The sequence below is a fragment of the Balaenoptera ricei genome, chromosome 3, assembly GCF_028023285.1.
Source record: "Balaenoptera ricei isolate mBalRic1 chromosome 3, mBalRic1.hap2, whole genome shotgun sequence".
NCBI classification, from domain to species: domain Eukaryota; kingdom Metazoa; phylum Chordata; class Mammalia; order Artiodactyla; family Balaenopteridae; genus Balaenoptera; species Balaenoptera ricei.
Window position 1 is genome coordinate 48,803,283 of NC_082641.1, and position 24,349 is coordinate 48,827,631.

Here is a 24,349-nt window from a genome sequence, read left to right on the forward strand (position 1 = left end):
CTTTATATAATTAGTTTAATGTCAATATCTTTAAATTAGTTTCAAGAGCATAAACTTTGGAGTCATACAAACCTGGGTTTAAATCTCAGTTCTAAATCTTATTGAGTGTATGTACCTTGGCAAGTTATTTAAGTCAGTTTCCTCATCTATAAAATTAGCTAATAGTAGCACATCCATTCAAGTTGTTGTGATTATGGTGTTAAATGATAATGGTGTCTAACAGTAGTTGGGCCTTGGTAAATGTTAATTTTCATCACCAAAATTTGATAGCCTAAGAAACAAAGTTATCTTCATTATAAGTTCATTGTGAACAGAAGCTGTGTCTGTTGCTTTACACAGAACTCTTAGTACCATAAACACATATCTAAATACTGGATAAAATGCTTTTTAAATAATATTAAAGCAATGTCTTTTCATTGGGGGTACAGCCATCTTTATAGATAACGTATTCAAATTGGTTTTTGTTCATTGATACTTCTGTTAAACAACTTCTCTAATATTCATAATAATTAAAAGCTTTTTTAGTTCAGAAGAATTAGAGTAAACTCTGTTACTGCTTATAGCCAAAAATTAGTATATTCTGATTAATGAAAACCCTTTAAGTGAAGTTTTATCCTGGGACTTCCCTGGTGGTTCAGTGGTTAAAACTCCATGCTCCCAATGCAGGGGGCACAGGCTCAATCCCTGGTCAGGGAACTAAGATCCAGCATGCCACGTGATGGAGCCTTAAAAAAAAAAAAAAGATTTATTCTATATACCATACTTAGATTGCCAATTTTTCAAGAATTAGATTACAGTAAAAATACATTTAACTCTAAAATTATTTCACATGATTTAATCATTCTTTGGTAATTCATAGGCACTTCAGACTCTTGTAATACCTCACAGTCAACAGTCTGAAAATTAATTACCATTAGGCTGTAATTAATGTATATGTATTTGAGTATTGGTTAATAGTTCTGGTTTGTATGCTTAATAGTAAAGCATTTATTTTCATTGCTATTGCTAACTGAGTAGTAGGTTAGAAATTTATTAGGAAAATAAATACTAAATTAAATCTATGATATATAGAGGTAATATTAAAGTTTTGGTATATTTAGACACACAGGAAGTACTTCATAGCTTCTCGTATCAGCAGAGAGTACACTGTGGCCTAGTGGAAGCAATGTGAAAGAGGTATTAGACTGACCTGCAGTTGCTATTTTTATCCTCATATATGATGTACACATTGTATAAGCCATATGAAGTAAGAGCAACATCTAATTTTGGAAATGGCATAACTTCCAGAGTTAAGGCAGATCTGGGTTCTGATTCCAGTGGTTCCTCTTGTCCTTTGGCTTTATAATTTGTAAAATGGGGCTTATAATCTGGCCTACTTTATATGGTTGTTGTGAAGATTAAAAGGTAAGCATGAATGTAAAACTCTTTAGCAAGATGTCCGATAAATGGCAACTCCATTTCTTTCTCCTTTTTAGTACTTCTTAAGATTACTGAAAAAACCCTCCTGGAAGCATACCCTTGTGATTCAGTGCAGAAGTACATTTGAGTTCTCTACAAGGCTCAAATTCTGAAGCCTGGTTTGAGGGGAGGGTTCCATTACTTGTCAGGGTACAGGACTGAGGCAGAACCTATTGATCTAGAGGTTTAGGCTGCTTTATTGAAGATCTGCTGTTTGCTCCTTCATTTGGCTTTCACATAGAAAGAATTTTGAATAAAAGGACTCCCCTCTCCTTATCTACTACTTATGACCTTGCTCCACTAATTTTCTACACAGAGAACTGATGTTCAGCTGGGATTCCTATTCATTGAACACATAGCGGTACAGACTTTAAGAATGGATGGATTCATTTAGGATTTCCTGTAGAGCAACTTAGCCTTGTGTTTCTTTTCTTGTTTTCTCGTTTATTTGGGAAATGTAACAGAAGAATAATGGACAGAGCTTGAGGTTCCAGCAGAGAAGCCAAGTTAACTTACTAGGTCAGTGGTTATGATTCTGCTTCAAGGATTGCTCATTTGGAGCAAGAGAGTTCTGAACCTACAGCCCTTTACATTTCCTCTTACCATTGCAGAAACAGTCCCATCCGAGTGGATAGAAGTATGCTGTTGCTCTTTACATCGAAATCCTCGGTGAGAAAGAATCTAGTGAAATTACTAATTTACCTCAAAAAATGAGGCACTTGTAGAACCTGTACTTGAATATACTAAAAACCACTGAAAGAGGTTTAAATTGTACAGTTTAAATTGGTGAATTGTATGTACGTGAATTACGTCTCAATAAAGCTCTTTTTAAAAAAAACGGAAGGACAGATGCTATTATTATAAACACTATCAGATCAATTTAGAAGATCTCTAAAGAGTTCTCAGTACAGTGCTTTAGACTCTACTACTCTGGTGGTAAGTGCAATCAGTTAGGGAGTCAGGAAGGTGCCAAATGATTTGTCTTGTTTATTTTGGTATTATTTTTATGTAGGCTAACAAAAAACATTTTGGGGGAAAATTGGGAAGTTACACAAATTTCTTTTCCTTGTGTGGATTCTAAAACATAATTTTAAAAAATTAATGGTCAGTTCTCTGATTAAATTGCCATTTACGGCAGAGGCTCATTTTTTTGTTGTTTTTTTCTTTTTTTTAAGTTTTTTTTTTTTTTGATGTGGACTTTTTTTTTTTTTTAAGTCTTTATTGAATTTGTTACATTACTGCTTCTGTTTTATATTTTGTTTTTTTGGCCACGACGCATGTGGGACCTTAGCTCCCTGACCAGGGATCAAACCCACACCCCCTGCATTGGAAGGTGAAGTCTTAACCACTAGGCTGCCAGGCAAGTCCCTCAGAGGCTCGTTTTTAACAACTTTTGTTTGCTTAAGAAGGATGGTGTCAAGACTTCACCATCACCACCACCACCACCCCACCCTGCTTCCCCAAAGAAATAAAGTAGTCTGTCTCTGTATTGCTGTTCATTTTTAAACATTTTTCTGAAGGTCTGTTTTTTCCCCACTAGGTGCGGGAGATGTTGAAGATGAGGGACTCAAACGGGGCCCGAATGTTGACTTTGATAACAGAGCAGTTCATGGCCGACCCTCGTCTGTCACTTTGGAGGCAACAAGGCACCGCAATGACTGACAAATATAGGCAGCTCTGGGATGAGCTGGGTAAGTATAAATTTCCTGATGGATTGCCATTGAGTTGTGTGTGGACAAAGACCATGGTTGAATGTTTAAAGAGCATGGTCAGAGTACTGCAGGAGAGAGAGCTACTTTTATATGAACTTGTTGCCATTATACACTTGTTAGAAGAATAGGAAGAATGAGGCATTTGCAGGAACCAATCTTGGCAGTGTTTTTGGGGAATTGTCTGGTGTTGAGGAAAGCAAGCCCAGGATCTGCTTTTAAATATTTGAAAAAAAAAAGCTATATTTCAAAACAGGTATTTGGTATAATAGAACTGATTACTTATTTCTAGACTGATATTGTAATCAGTTCAGCTAAAATTTGGCTGTTTTCCCCTTTTGCCCACATTAAAAGTATCAAAAGTAGCTTGAATATTCATTTCATTTTTTTCATTATTATTGACTTAGATGGACTGTTGATTGTCAGAATGGAAAAGACATGGCAAACTCTAATTTTTATTGCTTTCCAAATCCGTGGTGGTAAAGATATAAATATAGCAGGTGGTTGAAAAAATGAGAAATCTACTACTCATGTTTACTGGGAAGTTTGGGGGGGATGACTCTTGTTACTCAATGCTCATTGCTAGGGAAATTAATAATGTATTTGTTATCTTGTCTATTAAGAAATCTATATGTGACAAATGGAATTTTTGGCAAATATTTTGTCAATGCCTGTATTAATTTTATGTTATACGTATATTTACTAGAAGATCCTAGTTTCAGTGTAATTGAATAGTAGAAGTCTTCATATCTTCACCTTCTGTCTTCCTCTTGGCTAATGATGGACCACATCATGCTATTGATCCCATGTCTAGACCAAGAGAGGCTGATGTCTGTGAAGATACCACATGATAATAATGCTTGGAAGGGACCTTTGAGATGCACTGTTTACAGATAAGGAAACTGAAGTCTGAGGAGGTTAGAAGACTTCCACAAAATGACATAGTGTGACCTAGGGTTGTACAGCAGGTTGGTAGAGAATTGGACACCAAAGTTTCCTTTTTCCCATTAATAGGATGTATGTTCAGGAACTGGGCTGTGGATGACAAGTCTTGTTTGTTTTGTTGTTTGTTTTTTAACGTGTGTCTGCTATTTGCCAGCTGTTAGATATTTGTTGACCTTTTTCCCTAATATTTTTATTAAGTATCTTGTAATAACTTAATCTTAGTACTTCCCTTGGGTCACCTGAAGTAATGCTTAGTGGCCTTTCCCTCAATCAAAATTTCAATCAATCTGTAACTACAGTGGATCCTTTCAATGTATTGGAAGGAAATATTTGGGGGCCCGGTGTGGTGGTTGGAGAACACAAGTGTAATGCATGGTTTAAACAAAAATTTTTATAGAATACTGAGTGATTTACAAGTAAAGACTCCTCAATCTTGTAACTCTGTAGTAACTGTTGAATTGACTCGTTGGTTTATGGCAGTAAAAAGGATTAGCATTAAAAAAAAGAACTATTATTGGATTAATATTAAATGAATAAAATTTAAAGAGCTTTGGTACTTAAAGAAGCTTAGAATTAACAAATAACTAATTAGAAAGAAAATACCAACTAAAATTTTACCAACAAAAAAATGTACAAGTGATATAGTTAAATAAAATTTTCAGGGTTTGCATTTAATCCATTAGTCATATTTCACTTTTGCAAGTTGGCTTTGAAAATTATGTACCTCAGCCCTCAATCAAAAGTATTAATTCTCATTAGGTGGAAGTTTCCACTAGCTAATGCTAGTTATACCCTCTGATGGACTACTTTTCTAGTTATGGACCAGGCTTTAAACAAGTTCTTTCACTTTAGTCCAGGATGAAGAATACATATTCTTGCCCTGTATTTTTTTTTTTCACAAATCACCCTCCCTCCCCCGAACCCAATCATCACTAGACTGCTATAAATTCTCCTACATACTGTGATGGTGAGCAGAGGTCACTTGCCATTTTAATGAGTTCTAAGTTCTGTGAAGAATCTCATGTAGGAGTAACAACAGTTATCACATCTTAATATTCATTCACCAAAAAAGTTAACTTAAAGTTGCTTCTGGACTACAAAAGGAAAGAGTTTTGCTTCTTAAGAAAATGGGGGAATTTGACTTTGTGCCCCTGCACAGGGCTCACATTGCTTCAAGGCTCTGCTTTGGAATTAAATGCTGAGCACTGCCAGATGCCAGACATTGAGAAGAGGCTGAGTTTTGTCGGCAAATGGGATCTGCAAGTTAATTGGTGTTTTCTGCAGGCTTCTGGCTGTGAAATGAAATTGGAAGCCCTTTAGCCACATGGATAATACAGGACCTGAATACAAATGTCACATGTCACCATCAGGACCCACTGTGAGACAATAGTGTTCCCACTCCAACACTGCACCATTACAGATCATTTAAATATGGGGATTACATTTAAACTAAAAGCCCCATTTGCCTTTTACTGCAATTTAAATGTCCTCTTAGCAAAAGCTAAGTGACAAATTAAATGAAAAAAGTGCCCACATTTTTAAAGCTGTAATGCAAAACAACCTTTTATTGCTTCTCATGTGCCACGAATGAATCATTATACTTGTCAACCCTAAACCAAGCCATAATTGGAGCAGCTACTGTTATCAAAGTAGGGCCGCTCTGTGACAGCTTAATAAAGCTGAAACTGTTAAATTAAATCTCAGATGCTTAACTCCTTAGCACCGGTAGATTGGATAGGTCCATTTCTGGCAATGGCCGGTACCCCAGGAGAAAAAAAATTCCTGGCATGAAAGCCTTAATCTGATGAAAGTGTACTAGTAAGAGTATCTTAGCCAAGGAACTGCTTCTTGGCAGAGAGATTTAGAGGCATCAGATTGTCAGCCAGATTACAAAATTGTATTTTTTTCATAGGATCAGATATCCCCCTCCCCAAGATTTACAAGTTTTTGAGTATATGTGATTTATTAAAATTTAAGTACCAATGTTTCAAAATTAGTTTTAGAAATAACATATATTCATTTAACTCTTTCTTTCTTTCAAATAAAGATACGCGTACTTATTTGAGATAGCAAAAGGCCCAATTTCTTCGCCCCATCCTCTGGGTAACAAAGGAATGATTATGCTCAGTTCTTTTCTAAAATAAATGCCTATGATATTCATTTGGTCTGAGTTAATTTTTCTGATTTACTCCCTGATTTTCATAATGTAGTGTGAAATAGATACAGATGCATACTATTAAGATCCTGTTTAGTGCATCTCATTTACAGATACGTTTATCTTGCATGTGAATCAGTTTTTCATATATTAATTTTACTTTCTCTACATAATGTTCATTTTCCCAAACATATGGCAGTCTTCTGAAGATGAGTGTTTTTGTATCATGATCAGCTATAAGAACATGTATATATTAAAATCTTAAGACAGCCCATTGCAACAGTAGAGGCTGCATATTTGGTAGTGGCTACACATCTTTGGTAGAGCTATAGAATACGTACCTTTTCAGTTGTGTTCTTTACTCCATGCAGATTTTCTGGAATACGGATCACAGAAATAACCCTTGGATCTCAAGAGTTATTTCAAGCCCAGTGCAGATTGGTGAGCACACCCACTGTTAGCCCTAATGGCTGTCTGTTCAGCACACTTAATTACCGTGGGGGTCTTTAGGGATGAGGGGATGTATTGTAACCTCTCATCTGTGTTGATGGTTCTCTTTCCTTAAATGTCTTCCAAGACTGTAATTTTATTTTGCTTCATAAAACTATAGGTTGTGGCTGCCAGTCTATTAAAACCTAATTAAAATGGATGTCATTAGAGGAAACAGTTAAATAAGATTTAATTACAGTTTTAGCACAGGGAAAAATTCTTAAATTTTCATTTTCATAATATGTATTGCATAATATGTTTTCCTCCCCAAATTTTAAACACTTTCTCTCTGAGCTGAGTCATGTGTTTTGCTCTCTAGCATGTAACCTTGTTTCTTTGGGAGAGGCTGGGCTGCCATTGCAAGAGCCTTACTGCTCTGAGCTGTGCTCACTCAGTTCACAAGAACAAGGTGGTATCTCTGAGTTCTTTTCAAAGCTTTTGATACAGGTACCTCACTGTGTGTGAGCAGAAATAGCCATAGTTAGATGTTTCTTTCTAGTTTGCATTTCCTTATTAGGCAATAGATATAATGTTCCTTGGTAGGGTGCTGGATAGATAGAGTGGGTATAAAGATTCAGGGGACTTGGAATCAGGATAAATCTACATTTAGCAATAGAGAACTTAGCCCACCCATTGGGACCACAGATATTGCAAAGTACTAAAAATTACCTACTCCATGGACCTAGAACCCTGTCCCAGCTATCATCGCAGATACAAGTAGTCATCTCTATTGGCCTCTTTTGCACCCACCCACACTATTCTCGAATAAGGAAGAAAACATATGCTTAAGTCACACATTCAAAATGGTACTCTAAGTAACAGGAGGGCCTTTGTGCACAGCCAGAACTAAGATTCTAAAGGCTCTGCTTTGGAGGTAATTGTGGAGAAATTTCTGTGATATGCCATCTTATGTCTCCAAAAGCAAAAGGCTTAGTAATTCCCCCACTATTTGGAGCCCCTTACTTAGTTTCTATGGTAAATTCAGACTCAGGCGTTCCGCATTTTGAAGCTGATGGTGGCTAGTGAATAGGCTAAGGAGTGACTGCTTCTCATCGAGAACTGGAAAGCATTCCAGTGCAGTTTGCCATATAAGTTGATACGTCTTTGCTAGTGCAGTGGAGAAAACAGCAATTCCCAGAGCCCCCTTGCAGCAAAAAGATGTCAGTACAGACTTGGAAACTTCCATGTAGCTGTAAGTGTAGTATGTAATCCCAATGAACCACATATCAGGGATTGCTTGTCACCTACCGGTTTGTCTTCCCTGGGTGCAAGGAGAATATAGCTTAACCACTTACACCATTTCTATGCCTTCCTGTTAACGCTTCTTTCCAGAAGTCTTGTTGTGGTTTCCCGATCAGTATGCATTAAGCACTTGCTATGTCAAGGAGAATAGATGTATTAAATATTTGATTTTACCGTTGACGATGGTACTGGGAGTATGGAGGGAGTAGAGATACAATCATCAGGAGAAAGGAGAAGTTAGAACAGGCTTGAATGAACTGCAGAGCACTTTGATAGAGTAATTTATTCACATATTAGTGAATAAGTAGACTGAACTTAACATGGTTTTACAGGAATGTTCATGGAGGTGAGTTGTAGGGAAGAAGTAGTGAGAATACTACAGAAAGAAGGAATAACATGAATGAAGACAGGGAGAACTCAATGGGGGATGGTGTAAAAGGTTCAAACTCATTATCCAAAATGTTGTCTTTAAGATTTTCAGTCCAACCTTGTTATTCTTCGTTGTTACTTAACTTCAGGGGGAGGAGGAGGAGAGAGAGTAGACATTACAGGATCTAGATTTTTGCTTTGTTTTATTTTCCATTTTGGTCCAGCTACTAAACATAACACAGATGCCAACAATTATTTATCAGGCACTATGCTAAGCAGTTAATGCATGCATTATTTTATTAAATTCTTAAAACAACCCTGTGAGATCGGTAGTTATTAGCCCCAGTTTTATAGCCAAGAAAACTGAGGTACAAGGAGACCAGATAACTTGCCTAAGGTCACAGCAGCGGAGCAGGAATTTGATCCTATGTGTCAGTCTCTCTCCTCAGAGGAGAACAGGGACAAAGTCAAGCTCACCTAGATGGCAGTAAATCCTGCAAAAGCTGCCTGTCCTGCCATGGGTCCACCCGCCCCATGGTCCCACAGTCCCAATTGCAGTTGTCAGCAGAGCTTACCTAGCCTAGTTGCCCATCTGTGTTCACAGGGGCTCTCTAACTTCAGACTCTGAAAAAACACACTAATTTAGAGTAGCCAAATATATGCTATTGATCGAGAACTGTATTATGTAATAAGTGTATCATAATATACAGATACTACATACTGTAGATGGGATACATTGAAGTTTTGGTCTCATTTTCCAGTCCCTTCTGTTACGGAGCCAGTGAAAACCCTTAGGTCACTGTCTTTGTCCTGGCCTGTGTTCACCTCATGTGGTCTGTAGGCTCTGCAGACCCCCTCCTGCACATGGGCTAGGCCATCCTGCTCTGGGATGGGGTTGCGTGCTCCTGTCTCAGCCTCTGTTTTTCCCCTCATTATCCGGAGCTCCCTCTAAATACAGAGGCTTTGTCAATTGTGTTGCTCAGGAGGCTTTGCTTCCCTCCAGCACTATTCTCAGAATGTCTGTCTGCTGCTGGGTCCTCATTACTGGGGCCTGGTTTCTTTCTCTGTTGTGTGGTCCTACTGCTATTTGTCTCTTAAAACTGAGACCTCTGTGTTCTTGGGTCAGAGGGCTCTGGGTTCTGTTCTGCTGTGGGGATGGGAAGAGGGGTTTATTCTCTGCTGCTTTAAGTAGGCAGAGTAATTTCTAGTTTGGGTCAGAAGTTAACCAAAAGAGCGAATGCATATTTCTATATGGTGGGCAAATCTACGATAAATACTTCCTGTGTAATACTATCAACCATCCTTCTCTTGACTGCAGCTGCTAGGCCTTAATTATCCATTCAATACCCTGTATGAGAAATAGTGAAAATAAAGAGAAAAATTAAAAAATACATATTAATAGAAAAGAGTAGATTCTCGGGATTAAAAGAGATCTTTACAGATGATTTGATCCTATTTAGCCAATTGGAGACTCTTAATGATATTCATTGTCTAAATTATTTAGGTGTACAATTGAATAATTTTAACACTTGGGGATCACCCCCTCGTGTGTTTTCATAAAACTCTTCTAAATATACCACGGAGATTTGACTAGGAGTTAAGATGTAATACATTTTAGTGTTCTATATTATACATGTAGTGTGCTGGTAGCATTGTTTGTACCAAGAATAAATTCCAGTTACTTTCTTTTATGCTGTCTTTCTATTTATAACATGAGTCCATCGGTGGTAGATTTTGTTCTCACATTCGTGGCTAATAGGAATGTCAGAGCATTGGTATAATGTGTTCTTTTCTTCCTCACAACAATTTCAGAAAAGTTCTCTCCTTACTTTTCTCACTTCTTAAAAGTTAGTATTGAACTTGCCCTCAAGAAACTGCCACCAAAGGGAAATCTGGCTGGGGGAGTCTCCTTCCTAGAATGTGGATCTCTAGAGCGTCCCATCGTGGTAGAGCATAGGAGGAGTGAGGGAGTAAAAACGAAGAAAGACAGGCTGGGGATCATTTCCTTTCACCATTTCTTACCCTGAAGTGGCAGCATACAAAAATTAACGAGGTCTGAGAAGCCTCATTTTAAGCCATCTGCGATTCCCAGGGGCTTCACAGGGAATCAAGGATGCCAGGAGCTAGAATGAAAGAAGTGGAAGCCAAGGGAGGACTGCAGCAGCCACTTAGGCTGTTCTCTGCATGTGCTGGCACCTAGCAAGGTGCTTTGCAAATGTTGTCATGGTTCATTTAAGCTTAGGTGGGCTAGTGAGGTCGGGGGAGAACCCAAGGAAAGGACTAATGGTTGTCACTCAGATAGGGAGTGCAGACCCTGCGTTGCAGAGCCCCCCTGGGTTGGGGCGGGAGGGAGAAGAGTGTGGTAGGAGGAGGCAGGGCCTTCTCCTGCCGGTAGAGCGCCTCCTGCCTCTTTACACACTAGGCTTTCCGCTAAGATTTCTCTAGGACAAAGGATTCTGAGATTTAAAATACGTGCTTGACAGTGACTATCTTCAGTAGGCTTTTTTTTTTTTTTTAAATTTATTTATTTATTTATTTAATTTATTTATTTATGACTGTGTTGGATCTTCGTTTCCGTGCGAGGGCTTTCTCCATTTGCGGCAAGTGGAGGCCACTCTTCATCGCGGTGCGCGGGCCTCTCACTATCGCGGCCTCTCCCGTTGCGGAGCACAGGCTCCAGACGCGCAGGCTCAGTAATTGTGGCTCACGGGCCCAGTTGCTCCGTGGCATGTGGGATCTTCCCAGACCAGGGCCCGAACCCGTGTCCCCTGCATTGGCAGGCGGATTCTCAAACACTGCGCCACCAGGGAAGCCCTTCAGTAGGCTTTTAAACAGCCACCCATCTTAAGGGTATACCTGAGAATGACTTTATTTATGTAAATAACTTTCCCTTATATATTTTAGGTGGAAGGCAGGCTGGCAAATGATTTGCAGTAGGTGAATTTTTGTGAGACTGCTGTAAGCTTGATGATATGATAACTTCATAACATTGTTTTTAGTGCTCAAGTTCAAAATTCCAAATTGAAATAAGGATAGGACTCTATGTAAAGTACAGGTGCCATCTGACATTGCTTGAATGAGTTAGTAGATCTTAGACTGATGAGTTAGACTGATCTTAGGGCTATTTTCTCCGGCTCTGATCTAGAGATGAATTGCCAGGAGTAGTGGTAGTAGTGGTTATGCAAAATGTGGCTCTCTCCCTCAATTCTATGAGCAGCGATAACCTTTGAAATGGAAATCCAAATCTCTGTGATTTTGAGCTATGACCAGCTGAACCTTGTTGACCTCAGGTTGTGCTTCCCAGCCCCTTTTTGGGTAATTTAGTAAATTTCAGAATTTGCTTCAGCAAACCTGGAGGAGAGAGAATCATTCATAAATTAGGAATCAGACTTAAGCGATAAACAGTCTTGAAATGGCTTAGATTGGAAGCCACAGTCTTCCTTTGTGATGAGCAAGGGCTGAGGGGGTTCTATGGGAGGAGCCTAAACAGGACACTTGGGTCAAATATAAGCTGGGAACGGGGAGAAAATTCTGTTAGGAGGAATGCTTTCAAAATGCTGCCAAGAGCACAAAAGTCTTAATTCACCTCTCCCCGACCCCGCCTGCCCCCAACACACACACATTTAAAGATGAGATTAATATATCCAGCAACCTATTCGCCATACACATTGATCATACACAGAAAATGCTCTTTGCTAAACAATTAGGATCCTGTATAGACCAAGTAATCTGAGAGATTTTTTGTCTGTTTTGAAACCATTAAACTACTCTCTGTGGTTAATATTAATAGTCTTCTTGTCAGTTGCTGTCTTTATTGGGGCATTTAAACTAATTTCATGGCCATCCTTGTTCGTCCCTTTATTAGTGTCCATTTAATAATCTCACCCTACTTTTTTCCTTCTTGTCTACTAATAGAACATTGAAAGTGATTCATTTTTTAAAAGTTAGTTTTCCAGTAAAGGTGAGAAGAAAAATATGCCTTGCATAGAGTTGGTGCTCAGTAAATACTTGTGAATAAAAAGTGAATGAATAATTGAAGTGTAATGCTAGACACCTATTTGGAAGCATTAAGAAGTAAGCATTTTTGGTGTACTGAAAACAGTGATTGAAAGGCATTGATCTTCACTGTGTCCTCAGTTTTCCTTTCCTACCATTCTGGTTTTTCCTTCCTTCCTGCCCATGTACAGGTGAATCTTCACGGACCTCTGTGTACTGAGGAACACACGTGCGCACACACAGATGCACACTGAAATATAAACACAGTTTAGGGTATGGAAGGGCAGTGATTCCCCCTTGCCATCAGTGCTGCAGGTAATCTATTGCATTAATCAGCTAGCCAGTGGGAAATGCAAGGGAAGTGATTATACTATCATACACAATACAATCAGCATGAAGCACTTGTCAAGACCAATACATCACAGTTTAATTCAGTAATAGAATGAATTAGAGCAAAATGAAACATTCTGTTCTTCAAGAAACTCAGTACCCATCACAGATTCTTTCTGAACTCTATAGAAAAGTCAGTGTATTGAGAAATTGTTTTTAATGAGTAAAATTGCAGTTCCAATATGACAGAATACTATAAACCCATTTCCTTGGGGTTGTTACACAACTATAGCTGAAGTGTTTACCTGTCATCAGTATTCTATAATCATAACCACTGGTAAATTCGATTATTTTTGGTAGGGCTCCTGATTATCTATTGTCCTAAATTAGTTCTCCATGGTAAGTGAAAGGAAGGTTGTTGTACCGGTAGCTTAGGGAAGCACTTATCTATAAATATGGTGGACAGTAGCGTGCCTTACCAGTACAGCAGGCAGATTCAAAAGAACCTACTGTTTATAGTGCCCTATGGTAGGCACTGCCATTGGGGAGCTTATAATCTAGTTAGAAAACAGAATACGTGAAAAATAAAAAGCAGCCCAAGTAAGACAACAGAAGAAGTGAGGTTATATAATGTAGGATGTGTTTCAGAAAATTTTGAGGCTAGATCTAATATATTTCATACGGTAAGTCACAATTCTGTATCAGTTTGTAATATATATTCACAAGTAATTCTTTACCACACTTAACCAGGCATGTTTTTTCAGACGGGCAAGTTGAGGTAAGTTCTGTCTTAAACAGGATTGTTTCAGTGTTTAGAGCCTACAACTAGAATATAAAGAACAGGGTTCTTGGAGCCAGACGCTCTTTAAGTATGGATTCTGATCCTCATATTCACTAACTGTGTAATCCTGGACAAGTTCCCTATCTTAGATAGAACCCCAGTCTCCTTATCTGTAAAAAGGCATAATGAGGATTTTTGAGGCCTAAGATAATTTAGATAATATACAACACTTTCTTTCTCATTCCGGAAGCCCTTTGTCTATGCTGGGAAAGTGGGCCCAATGGGCAGCTTGTAGGAGAGAGGCATCCTGAAGACCTAAAGAGTATTTTCAGAACTAGATTTATATAGACTTGGAGTCATGACTGTTGGACGAATCATGGCACTGTTTATGAAGACAGTTCAGTTAAGCAGCCAGTGCAGAGCACATGGGAAATGTTCTTGCAGGTTACCACAGTTCACATTCCCTCTCCTCACTGTTGACTGCCCTTTTGTATCTCAAACTAAGACATCGTGTGTCATTGTGTCTTTTTCTCTTCTTTCTACTTTTCCTGGCTTTCCTTTCCTCCCTCCCTCAAAAAGGAGCAGGGTGGTGAGTGGTGGAGGAGCTGGCTCTGGTCACTTCCTATAGGACCAGGTTCCTAATGAGGTCAGGTTGTGTTTGATGCGCTGTGCATGTTGACCCAGTAGCACTGACACGTCACATGGGATGGAAAGCCTGCATATTAATTAGATGAGGGCCACAGGTTTGCCTGAAAGGAACATTATCCAGGATACCAGTTAGCTGTTTTGGAATATCTGTGGTTTATTTTCTTTCTTGACCACAAAAAGATGGTGATCCTACTTCCATCTTTTCTCAGAGCCTGGGTAGATGATAACCAGTTGTATGCCATTTGGCTGAGGGTTTAGCCCTGCTTGACCTAAGTAATCTCAAAAGCTCTCTCTTTACAGTGTCCCTGAGGCTTTATTTTGAAATTTCCCCAGAAGTATTTTAGTGAATTAGGAACTAGCGTACCAAATTTAAAGTACAGAGAATGTTTTTACCAGTTAAACGTATTTTCCAAACATGGGTTACTAACATATTAAGACTGAATTGTACTGCGAACGATACTATAATTAGGGTCGCAATTTTTGTGTGGTCTGACCCAAGACATTTTGTGACTACAGTTTTGCTAGCACAACTAATTCTGCCAGTGATCTTCTATTTGTGACTGCAATTAGGCATTTCATGGCCTCTAAATAAGTATAATTAGTTAATTGGATCACGCATGAAATCCAAGCCTCTTATAATAGCCTCTGAGAACAAAAATAAATATTATAAATATTATGAATTGTTTTATAACTATGGAACCCTGGGAAGTACCAAAAGTGATTGTTTTATACTTTGCCTACTACTATTTCATAAGAATAAACATGATATTAAAAAGTAGAAATTAAATTTTCCAGGTGAAAGTCTTCATTTTCCACCTTGGAGACAGAGGAAAAAGGGAGTCACTGGCCTTTCTTCTCACCTTTAGAGAAGGCGGTATTGGTTGCCCTGCCCCTTCGTCCCCCGCTTCCCACTGCCACTACCCCTGTGCTGTCTCCAGTAGCATTATACACATCGTATCTTCTGGAAAATAGGGAGAAGAGCACATTTATAAAGAATTCCAAAATGTCTTTTATAAAAAATGTCTAGCTTTTATATTAATTACTGAATTGATTTGCATATTAACAAAAACTCATGAAGTAGAAAGAACTTTAAAAACAAGTTATATTGATTGTGGAGAATAGCAAGAGATAGAGAATGGCCAGCTGATTTATTCAGTCACAGATCATAATGCTCCACCCAGCAATACACCCAGCAGGCAAAGAGCACACTCAGTCACACACAAGTGCATTGTCCCAGAAATGCTGATGTGACTCCACTCTAAGAGACCTCATATTAGTACATCATCATATTTTCAGAGAAAACAGATTTCTTCTGACTTGAATAATCAATCTTGAATTGTAAGTTGAGCTTTTGATTGTTAATCTGCTGTTTTAATCTGCAGTGAAATTACTTATTTGCTATGCCTGTCAGTCCTGAAAAATACAGAGTTTTCATTTGTTTCATTACATCTTTTTAGATGGACCTGTGGTAGGTTTTTGTTGGGTATGATTCTATTAATATATATGCAACATGTTCTAAGTATATAAGAGTAGATGGTTAAATAAAGTACAGGGTTTATTAGCAGTACGTTTCAACAATAATATACCATTTGTATTATACTGCTGAAATATGAGGGAGCGGATCAGTGATTCTGTCAAAAGACTAAAAGACTAAAATCATTAATCTTAGAATTCATATATGCTAACTGCACATAGGAAGCCTCACATACAGAGGTGCTTTTTGACCACGTATCTAGGCAGAAGGCTAAACACCACAGTGTTTAAGAATGTTAGTTAGGGGGCGGATCATGGGCCTTGGTAACAAATCCTGGCTGCCATCTTTAATAGCAGCACAACATTTCTACTTGTCTCTGAACCTCAGTTTCCTTATTTGTAAAGTGAGTCTTTCTTTGAGGGTGAAATGTGATAATGTATGTAAAGTACTTCACATAGGGTTAGTGTGAAGTATATTCAGTAAATGGCAGCAAGTGGATAAGTAAAGATGCCATTCACTTTCAGAAATATGTTCGCTGAACTAGATGGAGTGATCTTTGTACCCTAAAGACAGACATTTTAAAACTTTAAATGTAGACTCTATTTAGAAATCTAACATGGGTAACATGATATTATTCGGATTTTCCTTGAAGGGATAGAAATTAACATACAAATCAGCACTTAATACTGTGTGTTGGCATACCGTTTATGCTGTTAAGTTTTCGTAATGGCTTTTTTGTTTTTTGCTTGACTTGCAGCTCTTTTCATATGTTGAGCGGTTTGTTTGGATTTGATAATTTTAACTAACAACATTCTCATACCCATTGGTAAATACCTTCGTTTTCCATTTTGTAATCTAGCTGAGTTACATTATTTCCCGGTGATAGTGATAGATTTCAGTGGCCACAGATCCTTCGCTACTCTTCCATTGAGATGTGGGGTCTGTGTTCTCTCATTTTTGTAGATGTTTGACCAACAAAACATGACAGTAGATGTTTCGGCCAGTTTCTGGGCCCAAGCCTTAAAAGTGACTGGCAGTGTCTACCTCCTGTCTCTTAGAAGGTTCTGTCCTAGGGCCCTGAGTTTTCATGTAAAAAGTCTGGCTATCCTGAGCCTTCCATGTTATGAGAAAGCTCACACCGTCCACATAGAGAGGCTGTGTTATGGCAGGGGAAAAGTAAGGAGGAGAGAATCTCTGACCTACAGAATTATGAGATACAATGATACATTGTTATATTAAGCCTGTAAGTTTAGGGTAGTTCTTTTACATAGTAATAGATAACCAGAACAGGGGTTATACATCTGACAATACTTCATGCTGTTTCTAATGGTTATCTTCCAAGTCTCTAGCAGTGTCGAATAGAATAATGTGTAAAAACGAAGTTCTGTTATTTCAGTTAACTTTTATCCCTTATGTTGGACTAAGATGTTTGTCAAAATTGAATCTGTATTACTAGGAAGTAGTGTAAAACAGTCCTAGAGTATTCTACATCGCCATTTTTAGTATTTTTAAGGTAATTTTTCCTCACGTTCATATTCTCCTTATACCAAATTTCACCTGGTTTGACTTCCAGGTTTTTTCCCCTCCAAAAATAAGAATTTGGGTTCCAGTAAGTTTTAATTTTGAGTTCCTGAAGAAGACTGGAACCCTTGACACTAAAAAGGGACGGAGAGTGAACGGTAGACTAGAAGTTTTGGCCGAGATTCTGAGGGGGGAGGGGGAGGGGAGGGAGGCTGAGGAAGGAAGCGTCTGAACAGGCTTCAGCACTGCTCTTTGTCCGTCCTTTGGCACGAGGTTACCATGGGCAGAGAAAACGTTATATAACCCTGTAGGGTTGGGGATGAGTTTGAGAAATGCCTCCTCCATTCCAGTAGGTAAGGATAAAATTACCCAAAGCATCTCAGACCTCTAAGTGACTGTGGGCCTTGGGTGGGGCCTGGGAGGCCTACTGAAAAACAAAACACATTTAAAACCCTATCTTTGAAACCAAGGGAAAAGAAGACACTAAAAGATGTTTCTAGCTAAAAACATATAGCAAGTGGAAATTAATTGCACAAGAACCCATTATTACTAGCCTAAGTGTTTAATGTCACTGATATTTTTTTGTTTAATATGTTCTCTTAATTGTTTTATTTTATTAAATGTAGAAATATTTATAACGGTATTCAGAGAATCACAAGCTGAGTCCTTCAATCTTGTTTTCACCTTTCGAGTCTCAATTTCCTCAACATCAAAGTCTTCTACACCGGGGTTTGCTGGAGTGCACCTTTTGGTGCTGGGTGGAACTCTACAGTTTTCAGAACATTTCTGCACGTATTATCTTACTTAAGTGTAAACAGCCCTACAAGGTAGGTAGGAATTATTATCTCTATTGTTTAAATCAGGGACTGCCACCACAGAGAGTCTAAGTGGCCTTGCCCAAGGTCTTGCAGCTGGTAATCCATATCTTGTCCTTTCCAGATCAGAGTTTGTGGATCAAACGTTTATTCTAGTTGGAAATGTAAAACACTGGCTATGTGGGGCAAAATGGTGGTGATTTATACATCGAAATGTTTGATGGACAAGACTGGCCTTCAGGACATTTAGAATTCATTAATTCTTGTTACCTACATTTGTTGAGAGTGTGGGTGCTTGTCCATTGGCAGTGTGACCGGTAGAATACAGAAGCGACTAAAAAGACTTTTGTACATGGAATCTAAGAAATGCGAGAAAGAAACGCATATAACAAAATAGCAGTAGACTCACAGAGAACAAATCAGCGGTTACCAGTGGGGAGAGTGAAGGGGGGTGGGAAAGATAGTAGTTTGTTTTTCTTAATCCAATACTTCTATGTAGAAAATAAAAAAACAAGGATCTATTGTACAACACAGGGAAATATAGACATTATTTTGTAATAACTTTTAGTGGAGCATAATCTATAAATATATGAATCCATATGTTATAAAAAATAAAAATAAAAAGGCTTTTGTGATGATTTGTCTTCTGTCTCCGTGTGATTCTGTCCATGTTATTTGCCTATTTGGGTCAGGTATAGGATGCGAACAGATTTTAAGACCACTGAGTGGATTGGAACCATTCACCTTGTGCAAAAAAAAAACGGTTTTGTTTTCCTTCATCCCAGGGGAGTTGCCTTCCTTGTTTTGCTTTACTTTGACTTGTAGATTACAGCACATCTTTTTGCTGAAATCACTGAGTGCAGATTAGGTGGAGTAGTGGAAAGGAGAGTAAAAGCATGCTGGGTGGTAGAGAAGAAGCTAGACTAGAGCTGAAATGTGCCATGGATAATTCAGAAACCTAATGATGCACACACCGGTGATTTGATAATTACCTTTATATACTTTGAGGCATTGAAGCTAGGAAAGCAATTTAAAAGTTATTGAATTTATTTTCATTGTACTGCATAGCAAATAATTAAGTGTCCTTTGTAAAAGAACCAGTAATACTTTCTAGATGCCAGGTCATCTGCTAGGTGCTGGAAATGCTAAGTTTTCACTGAGTGCTCTGTCCTATTTTTGGTTGAGTCCTTTTAAAAGGGTTTGTATTTCTGAGGGACAGCAGAATGAAGTGTTTAATCATCAAAGAGCTTTATTTTTAAAGCTACAAATGTTGCAGGAGTGTGTTGGAAGGGAAGGAGATAAATGCTCAAAGTGGGACTCTGAATTAATAAAATTTGGAGGATGACTTACTCAATTTGGTTAACTTGGTTATTAAGGCTAATTACAGCTTTTGTAGTGGTGACTGTTCAGATAAAAGACCATATCTATTATAGCTCTGAACTTGAATCTAACATTAAGAACATCCTTTCAAGATGAAACCTCTCTTTAGGGAGGTGAGCAATAAAAAAACATTACTGGCTTAAATTAATAAAGGCTTGGCTCTAAAAAATTTTTTCTCATTCTGTAATGGAAATTTTCTAATTAGAGAAATGTAAGCATGAATATCTAGTTTTATAGCTTTATTTTTTCCTTGAATCATAGAAATCACTTTAAAGTTTGCAAGAATATTTAGGATCTTGTTTTTAAGATCTTGTAATCTGTTTGCATTTTAGTTTTCTCATCTTTAAAGTGGATGTATTATTTCTGATCATGGAGGATTATTGTAATGAGTTAATGAAAAAAATGTTTGTGAAGCCCTAAGTATAGTGCCTATAGCACATGATAGGCACCCAAGAAATGGTGACTATTAGTGATAATAATGATTATTTAATTAAAGTTGTAATTGGTGTTCCTATATTTTTTTCCTCAAAAGAACTTTTTTAAAAAGTAGAATTATATGGTTTTGTCAGTATTGTGCTGGCTTCTGTAAGCCCTGAGTTTTCACCAAGTGAAAGTGAAGCTTACTGGATCATTATCACCTTGTCAGCTTCTTCATATGCAAGTCAGTCAGTCCTTCAGCATTGTATACATTGGTTAGTATTTTCCTAATTTTATCTTTGAGTTACTTCAAAAGAACTAGTGCTTAGTATAAATTTGGTTTTTAATTCTATTTTTGAAACTTTGTATTGCGCTATATCTTTAAAAAGAAAAAGAAATTGAATGTGAAAAACAATGGATTTGAGATACATATATATGTTAGGATATATAATTTCTACATTTAAAAAAAAATTTTGTTGGCGTATAGTTGCTTTATAATACTGTGTTAGTTTATACCATACAGCAAAGTGAATCAGCTATATGTATACATGTGTTCCCTCTTTTTTGGATTTCCTTCTCATTTAGGTTGCCACAGAGCATTGAGTAGAGTTCCCAGTGCTATACAGTAGGTTCTCATTAGTTATCTATTTTATACATAGTATCAGTAGTGTATATATGTCAATCCCCATCTCCCAATTCATCCCCCCACTTTCCCCCTTGGTATCCACAGGTTTATTCTCTATGTCTGTGTCTCTATTTCTGCTTTGTAAGTAAGATTGTCTATACCAGTTTTTTCAGATTCCACATATATGCGTTAATACACAATATTTGTTTTTCTCTTTCTGACTTACTTCACTCTGTATGACCATCTCTAGGTCTATCCATGTCTCTACAAATGACCCAGCTCAGTTCCTTTTTATGGCTGAGTAATATTCCATTATATATATGTACCACATCTTCTTTATCCATTCCTCTGTTGATGGACATTTAGGTTGAAGTTAGTTCTATCTTAGCTTTTAGTTGACATGGTGGTGCTTTTAAGCTGATTTCCAAAATAAATTATAGTTCACACAGGTGGACTGAAATACAGAATTCTGAATTATAAAATAGACACATAGAAAATAAACTTATTTTGGATAGACATTTACAAATTATTTGCCCATATTAATTTACTTGGTTGCCCTTTTACACAGAACCTTGATACTACACTAACAACCTGATAATGAAATTTCTAGTCTCACAGCACATCTTTCAGAGCAACTTTTTGATTTTAGTTTTATCTGATAAAGTATTCAAGAGTAGTAGAATTATAAGACAAAAACATCTTGGAAGAAAAACACGAAAGAGTCTTAATTCTGAAGCATTACCTGTTGAATATTATAATTTTATTTTTTAAAAAGATAATTTGATGATTTGGAAAATGACTTCAGTGTAGCCTTATAAATAGAAATGCCAATTTTTGATCCAATCTGTAACATTCATTAGATTTAATTTAATTATTACCATGTAACTTATTTTGTGTTGTTATGTTGTCCATCAGTCCAAAATCTAAAGCCTGGTAAAGTTGTATCCCATTTTCCAATGGGATTCAGTAGGAAAGGCTGCCACTTACTGGTTCTTTAGATACCATTTTGATTTGTCTCTTGCTTTGTGACAGTGTGTGGTCATGTTTCATTTGAAGCTGTTTTTCCTGGTTCTTGGCATGGGAAACGCATACGATTAATAGGATGGTGATTTGTGCGATGTCCATTGGCTTGTAGAGAAATCCTGCAGAGAGAGCACTCATATTTAGGTCTTTCGAATACCAGTAGATAAAATTGTTTGATCCATATATTAATTAGCAATTTTAAAAAATTTACTTTGTTACATACAGTAAAATTCCTAACTATAGTGTAAAATACATACCATAAATAGTTAACTATAAAAATACATACACCTGACATTTTTAGTGTACAATTTTGAGTTTAGACAAAGGCATAGAGTCATATGATCAATGAAGATATGGAATGGTTATTATCACCTCCAAAAATTCCCTCACACAGTCCCTTTATAATCAATTCATCACCTACTCCCTGTCCCTAGCATTGGTAGTCTATTCTCAGTTCATTTAGTTTTCCCTTTTCCAAAATGTCACATAAATGGAATAGTAAAGTGTGTGTGTACACATATATACCCTTTTGATTCTGGCTTCCTTCACTTAGTATAATGCATATGCGATATTATGTGTATTTCAGTGGTCTGTTTCTTGTTGCTAAGTAGTAGTCTATTATATGAATGCACCAAGTTTGTTCATCCATTCATCAGTTGAAGGACATTCAGGTTGGATGCCTTTTGCATTTACAAATAAAACTGCTATAAACATTCTTGTAAAGTTTTTATGTGAACCTAAGTTTTCATTTCTCTTGGGCAGATCCCAAGAGGTAGGATTGTTGGGTCATAAGGTAAATGTTTAACTTCATGAGAAACTGCTGAACCATATTCCAAGGTAGCTATATCATTTTGCACTCGCAGCAGCAGTTATGAGCATTCTGATTGCCAGCAGTATTTTCAGATTTTAAATTTCTTTTTCTAATTTTAACCCTTATAATAGGTGTGTAGTGGTATCTCGTATGGTTTTTTTTTTAATTGAAGTATAGTTGATGTACAATATTATATAAGTTACAGGTGTACAATATAGTGATTCACAATTTTTAAAGGTTATAGATAGTCCATTTATAGTTAATTATAAAATATTGGCTATATTCCCTGTGTTGTACAATATATCCTTGTAGCTTGTTTTTGTCATAATAGTTTGTACTTTTTACTCCCCTCTTCCTATATTGCGCCTTCCCCCTTCCATCTCCCCACTGGTAACTACTAGTTTGTTCTCTGTATCTGTGAGTGTGCTTCTTTTTTTTATTATATTCATTAGTTTGTTGTATTTTTTAGAGTCTACATATAAGTGATATCACACAATATTTGTCTTTCTCTGTCTGATTTATTTCACTTGACATGATACCCTCCAAGTCCATCCATGTTACTGCAAATGGCATTATTTCATTCTTTTTTGTGGCTGAGTAGTATTCCATTCTGTGTATATACACTACATCTTCTTTATCCATTCTTCTGTTCATGGACACTTAAGTTGCTTCCATACCTTGGCAATTGTAAATAATGCTGCTATGAACATTGGGGTGCATGTGTCTTTTTGAATTAGTATTTTTGGTTTTTTTTAGATGTATACCCAGGAGTAGAATTGATGGATCATACGGTCGTTCTATTTTAGTTTTTTTGAGAAACCTGCATACTATTTTCCATAGTGGCTGCACCAATTTATATTCCCAGCAACAGTGTATGAGGGTTTCCCTTTCTCTACATCCTCGCCACATTTGTTATTTGTGTTCTTTTCGATGATAGCCCCTCTGACAGGTGTGAGATGATATCTCATTGTAGTTTTGATTTGCATTTCTCTGATGATTAGTACTGTTGAGTATCTTTTCATATGCCTTGTTGGCTATCTGCATGCCTTTGGAAAAATGCCTATTCAGTTCTTCTGCCCATTTTTTAATCGGGTTGTTTGTTATTTTGATTTTCTTCTCGTTTTGTCAGTGGTTTCCTTTGCTGTGCAAAAAGCTTTGAAGTTTAATTAGGTCCCATTTGTTAATTTTTCCTTTTATTTTCTTTGCTTTAGGAGACAGATCCCAAAAAATATTGCTATGATTTATGTCAAGGAGTGTTCTGCCCATATTTTCCTCTAGGAGTTTCATGGTTTCCGGTCTTACATTTAGGTCTTTAATCCATTTTGAGTTTATTTTTGTGTATGGTGTTAGAGAATGTTCTAATTTCATTCCTTTACACGTAGCTGTCTAGTTTCCAAGCACCACTTATTGAAGAGACTGTCTTTTCTCCATTGTATATTCTTTGTTGCAGAGTGATTGACCATAAGTGCATGGGTTTATGTCTGGACTCTCTATTCTGTGCCATTGATCTATGTGTCTGGTTTTTGTACCAGTACCATGCTGTTTTTATTACTGTAGCTTTGTAGAATAGTCTGAAGTCAGGGAGCGTGATTCCTCTAGCTCTGTTCTTCTTTCTCAAGATTGTGTTGGCTATTTGGGGTCTTTTGTGTTTCCATACAAATGCCATTGGTATTGTGATAGGGATTGCATTGAATCTGTAGATTGCCTTCGGTAATATGGTCATTTTAACAATATTAATTCTTCCAATCCAAGAACACGGTGTATCTTTCCATCTGCTTGTGTCATCTTCATTTACTTTCATTAGCATCTTACAGTTTTCCAACTACAGGTCTTTTACCTCTTTAGGTAGGTTTATTCCTAGGTATTTTATTCTTTTTGATGCGATGGTAAGTGGGAGTGTTTCCTTAATTTCTCTTTCTGATAGTTCGTTGTTAGTGTATAGAGATGCAACAGATTTCTGTATATTAATTTTGTATCCTGCAACTTTTCTGAATTCATTGATAAGCTCTAGTAGTTTTCTGGTGGTGTCCTTAGGATTTTTTAGGTATAGTATCATGTCATTTGCAAACAGTTTCCATTTTTATTTTCATAATGATTAATGATGTTAAGCATGTTTTCATCAGCAGTTTGCCATCTGTACATCTTCTTGAGTGAAGTGTCT

General features: G+C 37.2%; 1 protein-coding gene across 1 annotated transcript in view; it reads left to right on the plus strand.

The window, feature by feature from the left end:
* The window catches only part of ZSWIM6 (zinc finger SWIM-type containing 6), a 197,427-nt gene that overhangs the window by 142,909 nt on the left and 30,169 nt on the right, over positions 1-24,349 (plus strand). Inside the window, exon 4 of the mRNA XM_059916442.1 lies at positions 2,999-3,149. Within this exon, the coding sequence (XP_059772425.1) occupies positions 2,999-3,149 (151 nt within the window). The remainder of the gene's footprint in view (positions 1-2,998; positions 3,150-24,349) is intronic.